Source organism: Sciurus vulgaris (assembly GCF_902686455.1).
Source record: "Sciurus vulgaris genome assembly, chromosome: 12".
NCBI classification, from domain to species: Eukaryota; Metazoa; Chordata; class Mammalia; order Rodentia; family Sciuridae; genus Sciurus; species Sciurus vulgaris.
The window spans coordinates 79,903,165-79,926,299 of NC_136473.1; the positions used below are offsets into that span (position 1 = coordinate 79,903,165).

Here is a 23,135-nt window from a genome sequence, read left to right on the forward strand (position 1 = left end):
AGAAAGAAATACTGCAAGTATTCCAACTTACATGTGGAAACTAAAACAACAAACTTGGGCTGGGGATATAGCTCAGTTGATAGAGTGCTTGCCTCCCCTACATAAGGCCCTGGGTTCAATCCCCAGCACTACAAAAAACAACAAACTTAGAAAAGCAGAGAGTAGAGGGTAAAAAGAATGGGAAGGTGATGATCAAAGGATAATCTCAGGAAAAATAAAGTTTCTTTAGATCTATCATAAAGCATTATGAATATAGTTAACAAGTCTATTGCACATTTCAAATTTGCTAAGGGGAAAATTTTGAATGTTTTCATCACAAAAATAAATATTTGAAGCCAGGCCTGGTAGCACACGCCTACAATTCCAGCAACTTGGGAGGTGGAGGTAGGAGGATCACAGGTTCAAAGGCCAGTCTCGGTAACTAAGCAAGACCTTTTAGCAACTTAGCAAGATCTTGTCTTGCTAAATAAGACATTAAAAGTAAAAAGGACTGTGGATGTAGCTCAGTGGTAAACCATCCCTGAGTTCAATTCCCAGTACCAAAATAAATAAATATTTGAGATGATAGATGTTAATTGGCTTGATTTAGATTATCCCACATTGTATTCATAAGTGATAACATCACTTTCTACACCATAAATACATATAATTGTAAAGAGTCAACTTACAATAAAATAAGCAAACAAAAAGGGTAAAGAACTCATTTTACCAGAAGCGTAGGCAACAAAAGTAAACAGATAAAAATGAATATCAAAATTTAAAACTGCTTCTGGGGCTGGGGCTGTAGCTCAGTAGTGGAGGGTTTGCCTAGCATGTGTGAGACTCTGGGTTCAATCCCCAGCACCACAAAATAAATAAGTAAAAATAAAATGGTGCATCAAAAGAAACAATCAAGAGCATAAAGGCTACCTATAAGGCAAGAGATATAGCTCAGTGGCAGAGCATGTGTCTAGGATGTGCAAAGTCCTAGGTTCAATTCCCAGAAATACAAACACACACACACACACGAAACCTACAAAATGCAGAAAATATTTGCAAATCATCCCATAAGAGGTTAATATAATACAGAAAGAACTACAACTCAACAACAAAAAATAACTTTTCTCCAAAAAAAAAAGAATAAAATCCTAGAAAAGCTGGGTACAGTGGTACATGCTTATAATTCTAGCTACTTGTGAGGCTGAGGCAGGATGATCGCCAGTTAGATTGCAGACAGAATGCAATTTCTGTCTCAAAAAATAAAAAGGCTGGGGATGTGGATCCCTCAGACTGGATGGGGGATCTGAGAAGTGTTGGCAAGAATATGAAGAAAGCAGGACCTTTGTGCACTGCTGGTAGAAGTAAATGATGTAGCGGCTATGAAAAATTGTCTGGTGATGCCATAAAAATTAAAAAATAAATGACCAGCAATCCCACATTTCAGCATATACACAGAAGAAACAAAAGAAGGGTCTAGGAGACATTTGCATACCCACATTCACAGCACTATTAACAACAGTCCAAAGGTAGACAACCCAGAATAAACAGATAAAATGTAGAATATACATACAATACTGTGCAACCTTAAAATAAGAAAGTTAATTCTGTACCCTTCTACAACATGAACAATCCTTGAGAACACTGCTAAATGAAATAACCCAGTCACCCCAAATATCATATGAATCCATTCATAAGAGATACTTAAGAGTCTAGATGCGGTAGTATACCCCTGTAATCCCAACGACTGGGGAGGCTGAGGCAGAATTGGAAATCCAAGGCCAGCCTGGGCGACTTAGTGAGATCCTGTCTCAAAGTAATGAAAATGACTGGCAATGAACCTCAGAGATAGTGTGTTCGTGGGTTTAATCCCCAATACCACACACACACACACACACACACACAAAAGCACTTGAGTAGTTAGAATCATGAAGTGGAAGTAGAATGCTGGTTGCCAGAGGTTAGGAGAAAGGGTGGATGGAGGGTTGCTGTTTAACAGGTATGCAGTTTTAGTCTCTGCAAGATGAAAAAGAACTGTATGCTTAAAAAGGATTACCATGGTAAATATATTACATATTTTACAATTAAAGCTAATTTTTAAAAAAAAACTAAAATACCAAAACATAAAAAACAAAGCCACGCTATATATGTAAAGTACTTGTCTAGCATGTGCAAGGACCTAACTTTAATCCTCAGTAATACACACACACACACACACACACACACAGAGATAAGCATTTAATTCTTAAGAGTGGTTATATATGGAGAATACAAGTAGAAAAAGGAGGGGCTTTTGTTTTCTACTTGTCCTTTTATATCATTATATCCTTTTATATCATTAGCATTTTGACCATAATATTTTGAATTTTAATTTTCTAAAATTCCATTGGCTATTACTTTTCAGTTAAAATTAAACCCTAGGTATTAATAGACTTAAATTCTCATACTGCCTTAAAAAAAGGTTTCACCAGGCATCTCATAAAACCCCACAAATAGGTGGTTATGGTTTTAGAAGGAAAAACTCCTATGTCATCCAGGTAATGTGAGATGCTTGCCCCAGGAACTGCTCATGACACTTCCTGCCCAAAATACTTTACTCTAAATCAGATAGTTCCTCTTCCTAATCCTGAAACTGCTGACAAGTGTACATTTTCAAACTTTTCCTTCTCCCTACCTGCTACTAGCAGCACATCAGGCCCACATCAGTACTTACTTTCCTTTTAGAGCCCGAATCTCACTCCTCCCACCCCCTTTTCAAGAACATTACAAGAGAGTTAGTGGGTGGTTAGACAGACCCCCTCAGAAACCAACAGCCATTCCAGAAAAATAATTGCTCACATACTAAGGGCTGCCGACAAGAACAGTTTCCCAATAGCACATTTTAGTAACCTTAATGAAGCAGAGAGCAACGCCCCCTGCAATACAAATTCTGGTTGGAAGAAAGGATCTACAGATTATGGAAAAGTACAACTTAAAAAGCAAACACCACAGGCTCCAGTAGAGCAGGAAAGCAAGCAGAGATTTCTAAATACAGAGCTCAATTGTAAGAGTTCCCTGTACCTTATTCCTCACTATCATTTTTACTGTCAAAAATAGAACCTTCCATGTCTTGATCCATTCAGACTAAGCCACAGCAGGCACAGCTCTGCTTACACAGGGCAGCCAGGTCAGAAAGGCCGCCCAGGGAAATGGAAAAAGCAGCCAGCAGGTTTCCTTAGGGATTATACTGTTCCAGCTTTCATCCTTCTTCCCAGCTATTCTGGTGCCAAGAAAGCTACTGGGAGGTCTTTGCTCTGAAAGAGCTTCCATCTTTTCACCAGCAGAGCTGAAGCAGTCTTAAGACTGCAACTCCCTCTACTGCCCAGTAGTTTCTTTGCATGCTACACTGGCTTACTAATGGATTTCAAACTCAAAATATGTAAGAGCTACAGCAGCCCTTTATTCAAAATACAACCAAAAATGTCAGAAACGACTGCAGCTAGAACGACTTCTACATTCACCTACAAATCTCCTCAACCTCAAAGGATTTCTATGCAGTTTAATGAAGTCTCTATCTAGCTTACAGGCATGTAGAAAAGCAGTTGGTTCTTTCCCAACCTGTAGTAACACTACCTTTAGCAGAACTTAAGATAGGCCTTGGGATTGGAACTGTAGCTCAGTGATTAAGAGTGCTTGCCTAATGTGTGAAACCCCAGCACTGCTAAATAATAAAAATGATTTGGCCTTATTCAAATTAGATCCAATTTAAAGTTGAGGGTAATAGCACATACCTGTAATCCCACTCATGTAGGAGGCTGAGGCAGGCAGATTTTGCTTTTAAGGCCAGCCTGAGCAACATAGCAAGAACCCATCTCAAAAACAAAACAAAGACCCAAGATGATCCAATTTAAAAAGCACTTAGAACATGGCATTAAAACTACTTGCTCACATTTATTTCATGCAGTCACCTGAGTTTGTGCCTAGACAATAGCAGAAGTTCAACAACCATCTACAGAATAAGCTACTGGGGGAGAGAATTTGTTCACATAAGAATTAGATAATACATAACCACTGGGGGAGAAACCAAAATCCTTAATGATAATAGAAAGGTGTTTCTCCAATATACTATTTAATTTTTGAGTCAGGGTCTCTCCAAGTTGTCATGCATCAAATTTGTAATCTACCTGCCTCAGCCTCTGGGATTGCTAGGATTACAGGCATGTACTACCACTCTCAGTTTAACAGGGTTTATTTTCAATGTACCTTAAAGACACTTTATTATTAGGTGAGCATGGTGGTACACACCTTTAATCCCGGTGACTTAGGAAGCTAAGGCAGGAGGATCATAGTTGGTCAACCTAACCATTATTATGAGGCCCTAAGTCTTGTATATTAGGCAAGCACTCTACTACCAAGTTATGCTACTAGTTCCAAGAATTGGAACTGATGAAGACATATGTTAGTGCAACACCCTTCTTTATTTTTATGAACCCTTCCTTTCTCTGCCACCCAGTATTGGAATCTTGCCTGTCATATAGAATTCCTATTCAAGAATATGTAGGTTCTTGCTTTGAGAAAAGCAAACAAGAGCAACTGCTAACCCTTTAGAAACTTTAAGATAAACACCAACAGCTAATAATGCCAGGTGTAAAAGGTCTTTACCACTGAAAGGAAGGAAGAAACAATGTAAATTTTTTAATAAAAAGAGTCCCACAGCATTTATTTTCATCTGGTAATAACATAAGGGTAATCAAAACAATATGAACAAATGTTTTAGAACTATATTCCCAGCAAAGGACACCTAAAAAAAAAAAAAAAATTGTAGCCTTCTCTGTAACTTCTCACTTCATTCATCATTTCTAATTGGAGACACTTTGTAGCAGAGTAATATTATCTCCTTTTAGCATGATCCGACCTGCAATGAAAGAAAGAGCTATTAATAGTTAACACGAAGACATATAATTATCTTTTAGCCTCAGAATTTTGTATCCAGTTTTTAAACAATATTTTTCAAATACCTTCCCTTACAAAAATATGTAAACATTTTTAAGTCTTCACATAGTGAAAGGCTTTCCAGTCCCATTAGGGTGTATGTACCTTTTCATCAATTATCTAATGAAGGTAGGTGTTAGTTTACAAAAAGTACTGTTTATACAGATACTAAGTCAATTGTATACACCTAAGCAAACATTTCCCAATACTGTTTGAGAAAATTTGGAAATGAATTTTAAGCCAAGTTTGGAAAATGCAGCATATTATAATCTCATTCTTAGAACTGGGGATGCAGTTCAATAGTAAAAAGAATGCTTGCCTAGGTGCACACTTCCCACCTAAAAAAGCAGCTTTGAAAAAAGAACTTAGTATATTAATGACTTCATCTTGTACTAAACAAATTTGTTTAGGTTTTACCCAACATTCCTTAAAATTTGAGACGAGAACACTTTTTTTTTCCTGAGAAATATCTATAAACAACATGTTCACTGGTATAACAGTCTGAGAAAAGCTAATCAACACCAATAGTGATTAAACTATTTTCATCTTCCAGGCATCTATAGGTAATTAATCTATTATATAGGATGGATACTATCATGGGAATTCAACACCTGGCAAATAATTTGACTAGTTTGTTCTTCCTGGCAAGACATTTTTAATTTGTCTTTCATAAAAATAACCTAAGCAGAAAGAAGCACAGCAAACTATTCTATCACTTCTAAGAATCTACTTCCCACATATCTAGTACGGTTAAGAGAATTCTCCATGTCTAGGAAAAATAGAAATCATTTAAGAAAAAAATTGCCTAAATAAAGATCAAGTTAACAGAAGGTTAACAGAAGTGATTCAGTGTCTCTTGATGAAACCATGAATCCTAAGACCTACTATTCACTGGGTAAGAAACTGTTCAAATATTTTTTCATTTCTACTACGTGCCACTCATTCGAGTTATTTAGTGAACTTTTTAGGGAAAAAAAAAGACATGACTAATGCACTTATGGAGTACATGGTCTAATGGCAAAGGCAATAATAAAATAATCCCACTAATGTTTCACAACAAATTCAGAAAGCACATCACACCCCATCTTTCCCATCCCAAGCAAAACACAATCAAACCCTGGGCTTCTTAGAGAAAACACTCTTTGATTGGAGTTCTAAAGTCACAGGAAGCTGGACGTGGTGGTGTTTTCTTATAATACCAGTGACTCAAAAGGCAGGATTGCTAGTTCAAGGTCAGCCCTGGCAACTTAGTGAGACTGTGAGACCCTGTCTCAAAATAAAAAATTTAAAAGGGCGCCAGGTGCCGTAATAATAGGTGCTATAATCCTAGCAGCTTGGGAGGCTGAGGAAGGAGAAAGTAAGTTCAAAGCTAGCCTCAACAAAAGTGAGGCGCTAGGGAACTCAGTGACACCCTGTCTCTAAATAAAGTACAAAATAGGGCTGGGGATGTGACTCTGTGGTCGAGTATCCCTGAGTTCAATCCCTGGTACCACCCCCTCAAAAAGAAAAAAAAATTAAAAGGGCTAGGATTGCAAGTCAGTGGTAGAACACCTATAGGTTTCATCCTCAGTACTTGGGGGAAGAGATCCAAGGAGCACAAGTAAATATTTATAGGAGTATGGTGGTTTGGATGTAGTTTAGTGGTAGAGCACTTGCCCAGCACATACGAGGCCAAGGGTTTAATCCCCAGCACATGGAAAAAAAGTGTGTGTGTAGGGGGGGGAAGAGGCAGAGTGTATTATGAGATACACAGAGGAAGTTTACGTCAAATTACAAAGGACCATGCAGAATCTGTGAAAAGATTTTCTTATTTTATCATAATAGCAACAAAAAGTCAATGAGGAAATGTTGGACAGGCTTCTGTTTTTGATATTGGGATTTGAACACAGGGGCACGTAACCTGGAAGCCACATTCCCAGCCCTTTTTATATTTATTTATTTATTTATTATTTATTATTCATTTATTCATTCATTCATTCATTCATTTATTGTGGTGCTGGGGATTGAACCCAGGGCCTTGTGCTTTTGAGGCAAGTAGTCTACCAACTGAGCTATATCCCCAGCCCCGCTTTTTATTTTTGAGACAGGGCCTTGCTAAGTTGCTCAGTCTGGTCTTAAAATTGCAATCTTGCTGCTGACTCAGCCTCCCAGGTTGCTGGGATTACAGGCATGCCTGGCTCTGACAAATGTTTTTAAAAGAGAAATGCAAACTGGACAGCAACCTGGAGGGGGAGGAGGTGTTTGCAGAGTGGATATACAAAAGTCTGAAAAGGAATAACAGAGATGAAAAATGAAAACCAGAGTATGGTATCCCAGAGCCAAGGGAACAAAGTGTGGTAAGAAGGGAATGGCCAACAGTGCCAAATTTTGTATACAGTTAAACAACACGAATACTACTAACAATAATTATTAGACTTAATAACATTTATCTTTATTGACCTTTGCAAGAACTGTATGGGTGGAGAAAGAGAAACAGAAATAGAATAGGACAAGAAGTAATTGGAAGAGGATAACTTCAAAAATGTGCTTCTCTCCCAAAATAACTTCTCAAATGCAAACCAAATTTAAAAAATGGGTTGAGCTGCAGGTCATTCAATTCTATGAGTGAAATAAATACCTCTAGAATTCTGTAAGAACAACTATATTCTTACCCAGTTGTTTTCTTGACTTTGTTTTAGAATGAATCTCTTCTGCATCATCTAATACAAGGTTCATGTATTCATCAAAACCCTGTGAAAATAAGTCAACTAACAGTCATTTTTAAGTAAAATCATACCCAAATCATTCAAAAAGAACATTATCTACCCAGATAAAGAAATGCCAATTAACTTTAGATATTCTTCCCTCCACTGATCTTTTAGCTGAAACATCCTAAGCCTCTTATTAAATAACAAAGTCAGACTGTGATCCAAATTATGCCTTCAATCTTTTGGACTTAGAATTTCATTAGATATGCCAGAAAGTCATTATCCTTATCTTTTATACCACACCAGCATAGAGTATGTTAGTATGTATATGAATTACCTTTTATTTTCATTGTTTTCTCACTCAAAAACTATTACCACAAACTATGGTGCTTGTTTTCCAACTGGTAAAGGAAGGGGAGATTACTGATAGAATCTCTGATATTTAAACATAATATTTCCAGTCACATTTTATTTTTCTTTAAAACATTACTGGGACTGGGAATGTAGCGCAGTGGTATAGCCAAGTGCTTACCATGCACAAGGCCCTGGGGTTTGATGGCCAGCACCACCAGAGAAACAAAACAAACAAAAACACTGCTAACCTGAAGTCTTACTTAACACCACCAGTTCTATTCATGTATCACCTACCGTGAAATGAAAGTACTCCATTAACCACCTCCACACATTGTTTCTTTTTAAATACTAATACTTGGCTTAAATTATTTTTTAAAATCAAAATTCCCCTCTTTCTTAACTACTCAACCCCTATCAACTAGAACAAGGAGAAAAACATAATTAGTGAGCCCTGAAACACTTTCCTTGGGTTGGGTCTTTAACTTTTTGTATACTGCTCTGGTGGCCATTTTCTGTGAAATCTTTTTCTATCAATAAACTGCTCTGAGAAGAACAGCCCAGGTACTCACAATAATACAGCCCTCTATCCGCATATTCACTTGCTCATAGAGCCACACCTGAATCCGGGATCTCTGAAATAATCATAAAAACAGGAGTTTTAAAACAGGAAACAAACCCAAGTTACTTTGGTCAAACAGTAAAGAAATGACTCCTAAACATTTTTTAATAGATTTTAATTAGGCCACATCTAGGATCTGGTGACCAAGACTGGTCACTTGCTAAGAAACATTTTCATTTAATGAATGCTACACAGGGACTGCTCAAGCTAGTAACTTCCTGTCATCCGGGGCTTAATAAAATTTCTAACTGCTTTGTCTCAAAAGAGCAAAAACTGGAGACAGTATAGCCCAAAGCAGTAATTTCTATTGACTAAGGGTTTTTTTCCTTATTTGCTGTAGCAAAATCCAAGTTAAAAAGTAGAGTTTTTTCTATAGTACACACATAACAACCAGGGGAGGAACTCTCAAGTCTGGCAATTAAAAAATTGTAAAGGCTTAAAATTAATCTATTGTTCAATTGTGTTGTATCATTCTAAGTCTTTGGGTTGCTAAAAATTCCCCCAAAGAAAAGCAGCTGACATTAACTGTTCTGCATCTGCTCCAACCCCTTTCCTTTTTTTTTTTCTTTTTAGTGTTTTTCTTAAGTTTCTTCATAAATACTAAACATAGCACCTTATGACCCGGTTAAAGGTGACTTGGTATGTCTTTCAATGTTTCATCCTGGGGAAGGAAGTGAAAAAGCTTCCAAGGTTCAATCACTATCAACAAGAGTACCAACGTCCGAATACCAAGGTCATGTCTCCAAATACTGTAAAGTTAGTAATTTTGATCCTGCAAAGTAATGACACCATTCTTTGCATGCTTGGTACTGGAACACATGCTCACCACCTTATTACATTAGCGCTTTTCCTCCAGCCTCTCCCCTCAATTACTCTTTCCATTTCATGTGTTTCATCTATTTTTAAACTCTAGGGCACAATGATCAGGGAAGTTGTCACGAATAGCTAAAGAAAACCAACTTTTATTTAAACAGTAGTTAGCAGACAATGAACAACTTACATTCTGCAGGTATCTGAAGATGAGGTTCTGCGCCACAGTGGCTAAGGAAGAAATGCTTCAACAGCCCAGACTCTGCTCCCTGAAACTGACGATGGCCCCAACCCTCACCCCCACTTTGTCCTCTAAGGCGGGTCTGATGCCTACTCCAAGAAGTGTCAACCTGGGCATTCATGGCAGGAGGTGGGGCGCCCTCCGGACACCGAAGGAACTCCCGTTCTCTCTCCCGGAATCTCCTTGTTGCTGACACCTTCCTCCTGCCCTAGACCATGAACTCCCCTTCACTCCGTATCTACCCAAGGTTGTCTCCCCTCCTTTCACCCTGCCATTCCTGCACTTCCCCCAAGGGGAGGCCCAAGCCCACCTCCCACCGGTTCAACTACCCGCGCTTTCCCGGGCTCCGTCGCCCCGAGGGCTCATGGGATGTGGGCCCGCACTCCGCTCCCTTAGGCCTGCTCCCCGCCTGCGTCTTCGCGCCCGTTTTGCAGCCCCAAACTCCTAATCCTGACATACAGCGTAGGATACGATGGGCTGCACCATCACCTTCTGGACCTTCTGGCCTTGGCCGCGGTACGCCATGGTGGAATCTCACAAAGACCACACCAACCAGCACGTTACCTCAGACAGCAACTTCCGGAATTGAGAACCGGAAGCGGAAGTGTGTGATGATCTTCTGGTGACGTGCGCGGGCAGCTCCTGGGAAATGTCTCTCTAGCTGCGAAGTCGCTTTTCTATGTGCTTCACAGCTTCCGGGGGAGGTCAGACCAAGGCAAGTTCCCTTGGAACCTGGGTCGATCTTACAGCGCCACCTGGAGGGAAAAGGTACCGACGGGACTTCGGTGGTTTGGCGGCCGCCGGGAGGAGAACCTGCCTGCGCCCTCGGTTCTCAATGTTCTGAGTGTGCTTTCGGAGGCGAATCGTCCAATTTCGCATCTTAAAATGTGCTAATTTACCGCTATTTCTGAGCCTGTTTCAACAGAATGTAGGCTCGATGGCGGCGATGTGGTGGAAAGGACAGGGCGGCAAGAAGCCAAAACAAACCCCAGGCGGCCTGCGTTCCAGTGCTTGATGCGGTGGTTTGCTCGCGATCACCGATGGACTCTCATCGCTTTTGTGCGGAGTTAGTGTTCAGGTGGCGACCAAGGACGGCGATGGACCGTGAAGGCGCTGGAATCCGCTTGCTGGGCTCAACTCCAGCTCGAGTTGTGTGACCAAGCTGGGGATGTGGTTCAGTGGTGAAGCGCCCCTGGGTTCCATCCCTAGTACCAAAAAAAAAAAAAAAGTTGTGTGACTGAGGATAAGTTAGCAAGCCTCACCACGTTTCGGCTTAGTAGCTTCTGAAATGGAGATTAAAATGCACCTTCCTGGGGGGGGGGGGGGGTTATATAGTGCACCGGCGCTCCTCCGTCCGCATGAGGTTCTGTCCCATCGCGTGGTTGACCTGGGACACAGCGAGAGTATCTATAGCATATAGCTCACCTGGGAAAAGGTCAAAGTTCAAAAAGCGAAGTTTCTACTGAAGGAATATGGCTTTCATATGATCTTTAAGTCCAGCTTGTAAGTTGGAAGCCATCTGTACATCTATACATCCATGCATCTAGCTTGTATAGGTGTTGAGACCTATTCACTGTTAACACCTGTCCTTCCCTGGATATCACAGCTAGTAAATAGAGAAGCTGGGATTGGTAGGCGAGCCCAGGCTTGTGGCCTGCCTGAAATTTCATTTAATGAAATTCTCGTTTTATAGATCGGGAAACGAAGCCCGATATTGAAGGGACTTTACAGAAAAACTACTTCAGTCAAATAGCAGAATCAAAATTTGCGTAACTGAGGTCTTTTTAATGAGAATATCATTAATGCTGACCCTATAAGGGAATTGAGATGAGAGCGATTTTTTAAACTACAAAAAGCTTTTTTTAAAAAAATGCATGGAATAGCTATTAATTTTTGAAAAATTTTTCCATTTGCAAACACAATAGAGTCTCATGTACACAGATGGATTTGCTGACTTCAGAGATAGCATGCTGCAGAACACGCTGAGGTCCCTGTCCCATCTCAGAGAAGCTTAGCTACTTGTTCTTGCATTTTCCTTTCTGTGTGGTTATGATTTCTAAACTTTTGTGTATTGAAATTTAATAACCAAACCTTCAATGGATTATATAACTCACCGCAAGCGCTATGTGATTTCCTTATTTTTAAAAAATGATTTTGTGTTTTTACATTTAGAACATTGATCAAACTGGAATTTATCCTGGTGTATCCTGGGACTGATGCATCTTTATAATTTCTAGATGGCTACCCAGTTTTTGTTTACCATTCCAAAATAAAATAACCTCTATTGTTCTTCACCCAGTCTAAAATGCAACATTTATAATATACCAAGTGTCTGTGTATATGTGTGTATGTGTGCATGCACATGTGGTTTATATTTTGTCCAATTAACTTTTGTGTATGGACCAGTATTACTGTTATAAATATTCTAGCTTTATGTTTTCTTACTCATTAGGACTAAAAGTAGGTGGGATTTTCCTACTTGTTTTTTATATAAACTTTAGAATCAGATTATCCAATTTTAAAAAATCCTTTTGAAATTTTTATGATTATTCAATATAACTTGAAAATTAATTTTTTAATCAAAGTACATGATGTCTGTTCAAAAGAAAAAGTTTTGTTTTGTTTGAGTCAGGGTCATGTTTATGTTGCTCAGCCTAACAGTGAACACTCCATACTTCTGCCTCAGCCTCCTGAGTAGCTGGTATTATAGGTGTGTGCTACCACATCTGGCTCTGTTCGAAGTGTTTTTAAGGACTTGAGGTAAAGTTTGATTTTAGGGCTTAACATGCCTAACATTTGCTTAACATGCCAGAGGCCCTGGATTTGAACTGCCATACTGAAAAAATAAATGTTTTTTTCAATCTTCAGAAATTTTATTTTTTTAAATATTTTTTAAGTTGTCGATGGACATTTATTTATTTATATGTGGTCACATGCTAGGCAAGTGCTCTACCGCTGAGCCACAACCCCAGTCCATCAATCTTAAGAAATTTTAAATTTGCTTTTATAGACCTTGTGAATTTAAATTTAAACCTAGATATTTCATCCCTGTTGTTCTTGAAAAATTACATCTTTTTCTCAATTTTATGTTCTAGCTGTTTTTAGAAGGAAGGATAAATTACTATATAAAAATGATAAAGATGGCTAAAAAGTGACCATAATTTAAAAAATTAAAAGATCTGAGAAAATGTTTTAACAACATTATACACATGGCTAATTTTACTAATATATAGAGTTCCTTTAATATAATGCAGCTCTGGTTCTTTGTTGCTGTGTTAAGAAATGTCCCCAAGCTTAGAAACTTAAAGCAACTACCATTTTGCCATAAATTCATGATTTTGTGGACCAGGAATTTGAGCACATTCCCAGAACGGTGATTCTTCTGCTCCTGAAACGTATCTTAAGCCTTGGCACATCTTTGGAAGACTGGTCTTAGCTGAGTCCCTTTCTCTGTGGTCTGTTTAGCAGGGTAGTATGGTTTCTTACAAGTGGGAACTCAGAGCTTAAGAAATCAAGACTGAAGCTACCAGTACTCTTTTTTTTTTTTTTTTTTTTTTTTTGGTGCTGGGAACTGAACCCAGGGTGCTTTACCACTGAGCCACATCCCCAGTCCATTTTTTAAAAAATTAGTTTTTGAGAAGGTCTCATTAGCTGCTGAGGGTCTTACTAAATTGCTAAGGTTGGCCTTGAACTTGGGATCCTTGTGCCTCAGCCTCCTGAGTCATTGAAGTTACAGGCATGCACTATCACACTTGGCTACTTGTTAAAGGCCAGGCCTGAAACACACCAGGGCAGATTCAAGAGCTGGAAAAATATAGCCCACCCCTTGTTAGGAGTTATGTTAAAGAATTTGAAGCCATTTTTAATCTGACACAAAGTTACAAAATTGAAATTGTCCATGGATATGAACAATCTGTTCATATCAAGGGAAATACAAATGATTTTTAAACATGAAAGATATCCAATTTCACTCATAAGAGAAATTCAAACTAAACTACACTGAGATACCATTTCTTTCCAATAAGACAAAAATAAAAAAGTGTTGCTAATGTAAATTATTAAACTCTATCTTCCAGATAAACTTATGTGTTGATAATGTAATTATTACAGCATTTGTTTAAAATACCAAGACAGGAAACAACCTAAATGTCTATCAATAGAGATTAACAAAATTATTGCATATCATAGTATAGTACTATGCACCTATAATCAAGATTAAAGAAGCTTTTTTGTGTATCTTTTGTGTCCTGATATGAATATCTAATATACATTGAGGAAAAAAAAAAAAAAAAAAAGCAAGCTGGGGCTGGGGATATAGCTCAGTTGGTAGAGTGCTTGCCTTGCATGCACAAGGCCCTGAGTTCAAAGCCCCAGCACCAGCCAAAAAAAAAAAAAGCTATTTGTGTACAACCAGAGAAATGAAAACTTCTCCATTTGTGTACAAGGAATCAAAATGCATTCTGCTGTCATGTATAACTAATCAGAACACATAATAAAAAAAAAAAAGCAATTTATGATATACTAGAGATTTATGTGAAAATAACCCAATGGAGCCAACTGGCTAGATCTTACTAAGGAAAGCCTAAAGTTTAGCAGAGTTTAAGAGGTTACACTTACATGTACACCTCCTTAAATGGTGCCTGAGCTTTTTGCTTGCCTCAGCCTAGCCCTAGCCTCAGTGATCAGAATAAGGGTAAATAGTTGGTAAGGGTATAATCAAAACAGGATTGGCCACTGTCTGTGGCATTTTGCTATGGTAGTCAGAGAAGACTAAGACACCTTCTATGTGCCAGGTCTTAATTAGGTACTGAGACTATAAAGACAAGATGTACAGTTAAACAATTTTAAAACAAGGGGATAAACAATGAGCATATGCCTTGTGGATCGACAACAAACCAGTTTGGATAGAGAAGGGTATTGGGAGAGAGCCTGGGGCACATAGGGTGTGTAGAAGTTAACCAAAGGAGGAAGAGGCTTTAGAGAAAAGAGTGCCAGCATTAACCCAAAGACAGAGGACTAAGAGAGGGAAGTGCAGTGTGTGTGTAAATTGAAGCCTGGTCGAGGTAGAGCTTTGTGAATGGCAGAAGAGGCTATAGGCAAAGACCTTACATGATATGTTGAGGAACTTGATTTTATTTTGCAGGGAAAGGGAAGGTAGTGAATTTTATGAAGGAGAGTGACTTCACTCTGTAGTTTAAATATATATATATATATATATATATATATATATTTTTTTTTTTTTTTTTTTTTTTTTTTTTTTAAATAAGCTTATAACTTAGCCAGGAATAGCTGGAAACCAACTGAGCAACAATGAGACACAGCAGGGCCTCTGAGCGCACCAAGGAATGGTCAGAGGTTACTTTAAAAATCGTACCTGCTCAGTTGGATACTGCTCAATCATCCCTTAAGTTAACCAAACTTCAGCTCTATCCTGACCAATCTGGAATTTACTTTTTTCTATAGCATTATCCATTTAATGTTAACACCTACTTCGCCCCTGTTTCTTTCTTTTGTAGTACTGAGGATTGAGCCAGGAGTGCTCCACAACTGAGTTACACCATCAACCCTTTTTGAGACAGGCCTCCCTAATTGCTGGCCTTGAATTTGCAATCCTCCTGATTCAGCCCCCTGCTGGGATCACAGGAGTGCACTACCTTGCTGCCTACTCCTGTTACTTTTAAAATTATTTCCTAAGTACTTCTACTTGAACAGCAGGGAATTGGAGCTTATACCCATCTATCCCTAAAGACCACTAGTGCTTAATGATGGTGTGAGTTCAGAACTTCCTAATTTGAGCCTGTTAAAGGGTGAGAGTCCTACTTACTTTGTGGCAATTAATGCCAGAATATTTAACAATTCTTAGTAGCTTTTCTAAACTAAATCCTTCCTTGAGCTCCCAAATCAAAACAAGTGACGTCCCATAAACCATATATAGCAATCAAGTAAGTTTTCCATTTTGCTTCTTTTCCTTTGAAACTTCCTCCTCCTTTGTTAGTGTTCTTTTGTTGTGGTATTGGGGATTGAACTTGGGCGTTATACCACTGACCTATACTGCCAGTCCTTTTGAGACAATCCCATTAGATTGCCAAGGCCAGCCTTGAACTTGCCACCTTCCTGCCTCAGTCTCCCAAATTGCTGGGAATACAGGTATTCATCACCATGCCGTTTGAATGTTCTTAATCCACCTGCTTTCCCTATCTTACATATTCACTCAACTGGAGTTTTTTCAACATTCCTTTTCTAGAATTCCTATCTTGGGGTGCTTGACTGTACTCACCACCTCTATAAGCTGCTGTTTCATGGAGGACAAATCAGTCAGTCGAAGATGAAAAAATCAGGGACAAGGGCAATACCATTTTAATGCACTGCTCTTTGCTTATTGTCAGGCTGACTCTTCAACATTTTAGCAGTTAAATCCAACCAAATTTAAATAGTTTAATAACAGGCCCACTCCATAAATCTGAATCCTAAATTGTTTTTAAATATAAAAATTAAATCCTAGATTGCTGTTAGTCATTGCTTAGCTTTTGCCCATTTTGTTGTAGCAATGTTAAGAAAATGATAAAGATCAACTTTTTTTGTGCTCACGCTGCTTAACATCATTTTGCACATTAAAACTGAATGACAGCTGGGCTCAGTGGTGCATACTTGTAATTCCAGTGGCTTCAGAGTTTGAGACCGGAGGATCATGAGTTCAAAGCTAGCCTCAGCAGATTAGTGAAGCACTTAGCAATTCGGGAGACCCTGTCTCTAAATAAAATATAAAACAGGGCTGGGGACGTGGCTCAGTGGCTAATAAGCACCATTGGGTTCAATCCCTGGTACTAAAAAATAAAAACAATAAAAAAAAAAAAATCCCGAAATTGCAGTTTTAAGAGTTAAATTAATTATGATTGTAGCAAGATGACTGGGGTTGTAGGAACTTTCAAAGATTTATTAAGTAGCTTCTTAAAATCAGATTAAAATAAACCTAGTGGAACCTAAGGATTGTACTTTCTTACATTAACTGAACACACTGACCCTGAAACGACAGTAGGGGAATAAAGCAGTGATCTTTTCACATAGTACATGTAGGATTTTGCATCAAAATGGGTATGTGAATTCAAAGTGAATAAATAATGTTTAAAAAAGTGTCACCTATTAAACAGTTACAAATGGAGCCCATGCATGTCCTGTTGCTAAACTCCCAAATTCAAACATTTTAAAGTACAGAGTAATTGGGCAAAATGCAGCCATAATTTTAGAAAAGAATCAAACTTGGATCAATACAAAACAACCTGTGTGAAATTTTAATTATGTAACATCAGTCCTATCTCTGTGGTTGCTCCAAAGGTTGGTTGGGTACTGTTCTGACCATTCATTCACTGGGAGTTAGGATTAAGGTCAGATAAATACATGAATTATAAAACTGTATTTCTGGATAAGGCCAAACTGCAACATTTGGGCCCACTTCTGTTAAAACTGAAAACTGACATCACTTAAAATTATATATACAATCTGTTGTGCTTTTTTTGTTAAGTTTATTCAACTTGTTGGGATAATTTTTTTTTTTTCTTTCAATGTTGGAGATTGGACTCAGGGTCTCACATTTACAAGGCAGGCACTCTAGTCATTGAGCCACATCCCCAGCCCAGGACTATAAATTTAGACTACTACTAGGAAAAATCTGTTTTCTGCTCAACACATTTATATGTATTCTTATGATTAAAAACTTAGTACATGTGTTGAAAAAACCTAGACTTTACTAAATTAAATTTTTAATGTTTCACCTTAATGCTTAAAAATTCTAAATCACTGAATCCCAGATAGTTTTTAAACCCTCCCTTCTTTTATAAAAATGATGGCATTACTTGAATAAGGACCAAGCATCAGTGTCAGAAAGAATTCTCACATATAAAAATAATATGCATTCTTACCTAAAAACATGCAACTAAAATAGTACATTTAAGGGCAAGCCTGGCAATCTATTCTTGTGAAAGATTTCTAAAGCCAAACAGAAACTGGAGCACTTACAAAGGGTCAATAACCTTCTCATTGGGGACCTCTCGTCAAGGCGGAGCTAGGCTGAAGTGATGTAAGACTACTTAACTCACATCAAGACTTTCCTACACCAGTTTTATTTAAAACACAAATAAGTATTTCTCTTTCTGTAATGGCAAATGGTTCAAATAATGCTGAACATGAATCATTGACTAATACAAGGGCTTTAAATATGAAACAAAATTATTTTTTAAAAAAAGAAAAAGAATAAAGGTCATATATACAAAAAGGATCTGGAATCTGTAAGCCGATTCCAAAAATGAAATGAGTTTATAAAACCTGGTGAAACCGGAACATTCCACCCTTGCTTTGGAGAAGGGCTATCATACAACATTCAGTCAGCTGAAGATGGATTGGTAGAGGTGTGTCTATACATAAATTTCAAGTCATTTTTGCTTGTGCAGAATCATCCAGATCTTCCCAAGACTGAATGGGCAGTCCTGTGGCTTTCTTCCTTTTCCATATTCCCAAACAAGGCTATAAGAAGTTCAACTCTTGATGAGCCGCTTACAACAGCAGTTCCTTAGGAGCCAACGTGACAGGTGGTTCAGATTTCCCTTTGAGAAACAAAACTGGCCACCTACAGCAAAGTATCAAAATGGACAAGTCCTTCTTTTCTCCTCCTTCAGATTATGTACAATATGTCTCCTTTCAAGACTCTCATCCTCATCATTCTTGTTCCTTCACAAGTCTAAACCTTGAGGTGATATGAAGGAGACCAACATCAAGAAAAGAAAATTCAGTTCAGAAATGAAGAAAACTGGAAGGTATACAATACACCCCCAGAACATCTCAATATCCCTGCTACAGTACAATTCAGTGTACTGCTACGGTCCGTAGACAAATATTGGCAGCTTGAATGAGTTCATTTTTTTAATCCTATGGTGCTTAAAGGGCACCAAATAAATACTGGGCAAGAGGAGCTTGCTAGGAGAGTTAGAAATAAAAAATTAACCAATTTTTTGTCCCTGTGATAATTCAATGCCAACAGTAGGCAAGTACTGAAGAAGGGACAACTTTCATACAAAAAAAGAATTTCTCTAATCATGTTACCATCTCTTATAAAGAATCCAGGGAATCCCAAGTAGAAAATTAGTTTCAGGGGACCCCTGAGGCACTTTAAAGCCTTTAAAAAATTACAGTAATAATAAATTAGCTATTGCTCTTCAGAGGCTTACAGAGCAGCTGAAGCATCAAAATCAGGTCCAAAGAGTTATGTCCGTATTTTGGGTTTCTTGAGCTGCTCAGCCCTCTTTAAAGCTTAGATGAATCTCCAAATACCTTTAAAAAGACATACAATATAACACAGACTGAGTGGGGTTTTCTGTTTAGTGGTAGCATGAAATTTGGTCCACAATGGTAGCAGCTGTCTTCATCCAAACTCAAATAATATTAAGTACATTAAGACAATACATAAAAGAAAGAATACAACAAAAGAGAAAACAGCCAAAACTGACAAACACCTCAAGGAATCACTAGGTTCTCTTGCACCCTTTTCACTTGAATCTCCCTCAGTCTCTTTTTTGTGGAGAAAAGAGTATTAAATAACTTTTTTCTCAAGGATGCTAAACGATGTGAAAAAAATGGTTATCAAGGGACTGGAATCTGACCCCAAAGAATCCAGGACACATTACAGATAATTCAGAGGTATACTTCTGATTTGGGGCAAATTTGAGACTAAAGAAATGATCACCTCAGGTAAATGTTAAAATAGATACAATAGATGAAACTAAGTCCAGTTTTTTGGTGAGTTTTTTTTTTTTTTTTTTTTTTTTTTTTTTTTAAGTGTTCTCACTATCACCTTCAGCTGTCAATCATTTCTGAGAGCTCAAGCAGAAGGTCATCTTCATCCTTCCCAGGATCCAAGTCAATTTCAGCTTCTAATTTGCCTCCTGAAATTTCCCATATTAGTTTCTCAAAATCATCCTCCATAGAGAGTGGGGGCTTTCCTGTTGAGGCAGAGCTGAGTCGGCGAGTTTTCGTGACCATTTGGGATGAGGAAGGGCCAGATACTTCTGGGGGTGAGGGATCTGAAGAGGACTGGGTTGGAGGCAGCACAAAACTGTAAGAAAAACAGAATTATCAGAACTAATTGTGCCAGTTTTCATTGGTTAGCTGACCCACCAAGTCTCAGGAACACAGAGAGTTAGCAAACAATTATTTCTGAGGACACAAAGAATGAATGATTTCACTGATTTGGGACCAAGCATTTTCATAATTTAGATTATAATTTAGCCAGGTATGAAAAACATCTTTTAGATAATGTAAACAAGATGTAAACAATGGCACTAAAAGAGAACAGCAATCCTGAATTTCATGCTTTCCTGCAATTAATTTGAAGTTCAGATTTATTTAGATGTGGCTAAACTACAAAAACAAGTTATTTATTAGTGTCATTCTTGACAGAGTAGAAACAACAGTGGCCTAGAATTTGGTTAAGAAGAATTACCTGTCTCTAGGTTTTTCTGTCTCAGGCATGGTGACTGGTTTGTCCTCAGAAAGGAGTGGGACAACAGCCTACAAAAGAGTAAGGTAATAATTCAGTGGAAGAGTCAAGGCTTTTACACTTGAGTGTATTCCTAACTATTATTCTTCTTTACTTATTTATTTGCAGTACTGGGGATTAAACACAAGGCCTCACACATGCTAGTCAAGTGCTCTACCCATTGCTTTTTATTTTGAAATAAGGTCTCGCTAAGTTGCCCAAGCCCTCAAACTTGTTGTCCTTCTGCTTCAGTCTCGCAGGAGCTAGGATTACAGGTGCCACCTCACGTGGCCATCCTTTTTTTCATGGTGCTGGGGATGGAACCCAGAGAATTGCATATGCTAGATCAGTGCTCTAGCAATGAGGTACAGCCCCAGCCTAATGGTTATCATTCTGTAAACTTGGGAATTCAAGAGTCAGTAATCCAAAGGTTGATAGCACAAGGAAGCAAAATATCTTGCCACCTGAAATTGGCTTTAAAAAATTCTGTCCTCTCACACTTCACAAATATCAAACTGTAAATATAAAATAGAATAACATCCTAAACAACCTAAATGCTCAGGAAATGGGAGTGTTAAACACAGATATAGGCAGAACATCAACAGGGAGTTTGTTTTCTCTACCACACAGAACACAGTACCACCAAGGTGGATCTTCTACTTACCACAGCTGCTTTTTTGGCTGGGCTTTCCTGCAGGACACTGCTGGAGCTGAGTGGCTTCACAGCTGCAATGACAGAAGGGTGCACCTCCACTGCCTTGCGTTTTGAGGCCAATTTGGGAGATGAAACAACTTTAACCACAGATGGCTTCACATTTACTTTGGGTTTAGCTACAAGAGACAGAAAATATTAACAGAAAAATCTTTTTACATAAAAATAACTCATAACAAAATTCATTTAGTAATAACAAGAAAATATATAAACCCACACTGAAAATTCAACCCCTTTCACTGGTTTTTGAATGTGTTACTAGTCTAGTCTTCAAAACCAGAGGAAAGATGTACCATAAAGTTCTGGACAAAGCTAAAACTTTAAAAGCAATTTTAAATTCTAAGAATGAAATTCATCTAGCTTTGTCTTTATATGGTATTATCAGAATTACTACTATCTATCTGTGTGACCATTATAGAAATTTGTCTGTGTGACAGACAAAATTTAACCCAGTTGTCATCAGGGAATTACTCAGACTTGGTAATTTTGATGTCCTAAAGCAAGACACTATAGAACATACTCACCTTTACCCCTTTTTTCCAAAGTCTGTGCTGCACATTTCACATTCAATATGGAGTCCCCAATCCCTGAGGTTTCTACCTCCACCTTCTGGGATGACTTTGTGGGAAGCCGCTTGGTCAGGTGCCGTGTGATGCCTGACATGGTAGTGAGCACTGGTTTCTCCACCACTGGGGTATTGCAAGAGGTTGAATCTCCCCGGAGGGGTGTCAAAACTGATTTTTCCTTTTGTGAGCCTCCCCTCTCCTGCTGTTTCTGCATGTGCTTCTCTCTCATGGTCTCACATTTCTTAACTGGAATTTTAGTAATATCAATTCCTGTAGTTTCATCTGGAGCCTATAAATAAATTTAAATGACAGAATTAAAACTTAGTACCTCTGATAAAAGGGCTGGGGATGTGGCTCAGTGTCAAATGCCCCTGGGTTCAATACCTAGTACCAAAAAAAAAAGGAAAAATTCCTCAAGATCTGTATGATGTATAGCATTATTCTCAAAAGCACGGAAAAACCTCAGTTTAAAAAATATTAATGGCCAATTAAAAAAAACTTTATAAGGGCAAAGAACACCATCATACAGAAAACTATAGGAAACGTTCATGGAAAATTATAAGCACACCTGAAGTATCAGTGAAATGTTAATTATAAGCTGAAACTAAAACATTTTACCATTCATCTAGTCTTTGCTATAAACAAAACTGCAAAATGATCTTAAATATACTCACCTCATTAGCCTCAGTTTTAGTAGCACTGGCCTGAGAAGCAATGTCACCTCCTTCCTGAAGTTTCTTCTCTTCTTTCATACCTACATTCATATTAAAGACATCATTAGTTCTACCATTTAGGCTGCAACTCTGTGAGAGTTAAACTTTTCTTAATGAGACTAATGATAAGATATAAGAAAACTAGGTAAAAAGACCACTGGTCTTATAAATTCTTAAAATGCACGTTAAAGTATCAAAGGTCTACACAGTGCAGCTATAAACGAACAGCTTCAATTCATGGAATCCAGTGGTTTTCAAAGTTATCTGAATAAAGTTCTCCAAGAACTTCTATGACAATCCCAGTGGCACACTGTTTTTTCTGGAACAGTATTTGAGGAAGTGGTACTACACACCTGTTCTTTTGGTGATTCGAAGCAGCCGCCTTGTCCCTGGGGCAGGCTCAGGGTGAGGCTGGGAGCTGGTGCTGCTCTCAGTGTTCTGCTGCACCCTTAGCGCCTTCTCCAGTTTAATTTCCTCCAGCGTCTTAATGTGCACCTCGTGCACAGACTTTGTTCTACCGACAGGTTCCTCGGATTGTCCTTTGCTGACAACTACAGGTGGCAAAGTCGCTGTTTTTTTAACTTCACTATCAGTCTTTAGCTTGATGCAAGTGGCATCCTTTTTGCTTTTTTGTCTCTCTGTTTCCTGCTGCCGATGTTTTTTTTCAGCCAGGACCTCAGAGAAGGTCTTGATTCGAATAGTGGAGGAGCTTCTTGTTCCTGAAATAGAATCATCAGCTTTTGAAGGTCCTTCTGTCTTGAGTTTAGTTTGCAATTCTCCACGTTTTTGACTCGCTCTTTCAAGGAGAATTTCTTCTAATGTCTTCACGTGGATCTCACCAGCTTTATTAACTCTCTCTGTTTTAGGGAAAATCATGTCATTATACTTGGAGTGTATCTCTTAATGACCTAAGACCTCTCCACTCTAGGATTATGACAGTTCAACAGAAAGTTATCATTTA

At 38.3% G+C, this 23,135-nt stretch overlaps 2 protein-coding genes across 7 annotated transcripts in view; both read right to left on the reverse strand.

Moving 5' to 3' along the window:
• Positions 1–4,646: 4,646 nt before the first annotated feature.
• SNRPE (small nuclear ribonucleoprotein polypeptide E) lies at positions 4,647–10,268 on the reverse strand. The gene is made up of 5 exons (XM_079107229.1): positions 10,130–10,268; positions 9,608–9,634; positions 8,558–8,620; positions 7,599–7,677; positions 4,647–4,870 (listed from the first exon to the last, which is right to left on the reverse strand). The coding sequence occupies exons 1-5, from the start codon at positions 10,181–10,183 to the stop codon at positions 4,815–4,817; spliced, it is 279 nt and encodes a 92-aa protein (XP_078963355.1). The 5' UTR covers positions 10,184–10,268; the 3' UTR covers positions 4,647–4,814.
• Positions 10,269–17,754: 7,486 nt separating this feature from the next.
• ZC3H11A (zinc finger CCCH-type containing 11A) overlaps positions 17,755–23,135 on the reverse strand; it is a 37,507-nt gene continuing 32,126 nt past the window's right edge. For 5 of the 6 annotated variants that reach the window (XM_079107393.1, XM_079107391.1, XM_079107394.1 and 2 more), the window contains 6 exons: positions 22,528–23,031; positions 22,136–22,215; positions 21,420–21,750; positions 20,848–21,014; positions 20,148–20,215; positions 17,755–19,760 (listed from right to left, as the gene is read on the reverse strand). In XM_079107393.1, coding sequence (XP_078963519.1) covers positions 19,502–19,760; positions 20,148–20,215; positions 20,848–21,014; positions 21,420–21,750; positions 22,136–22,215; positions 22,528–23,031 — 1,409 coding nt within the window. In that variant the 3' untranslated portion in view covers positions 17,755–19,501. The remainder of the gene's footprint in view (positions 19,761–20,147; positions 20,216–20,847; positions 21,015–21,419; positions 21,751–22,135; positions 22,216–22,527; positions 23,032–23,135) is intronic. The other variant, XM_079107392.1, reaches the window with a different exon arrangement.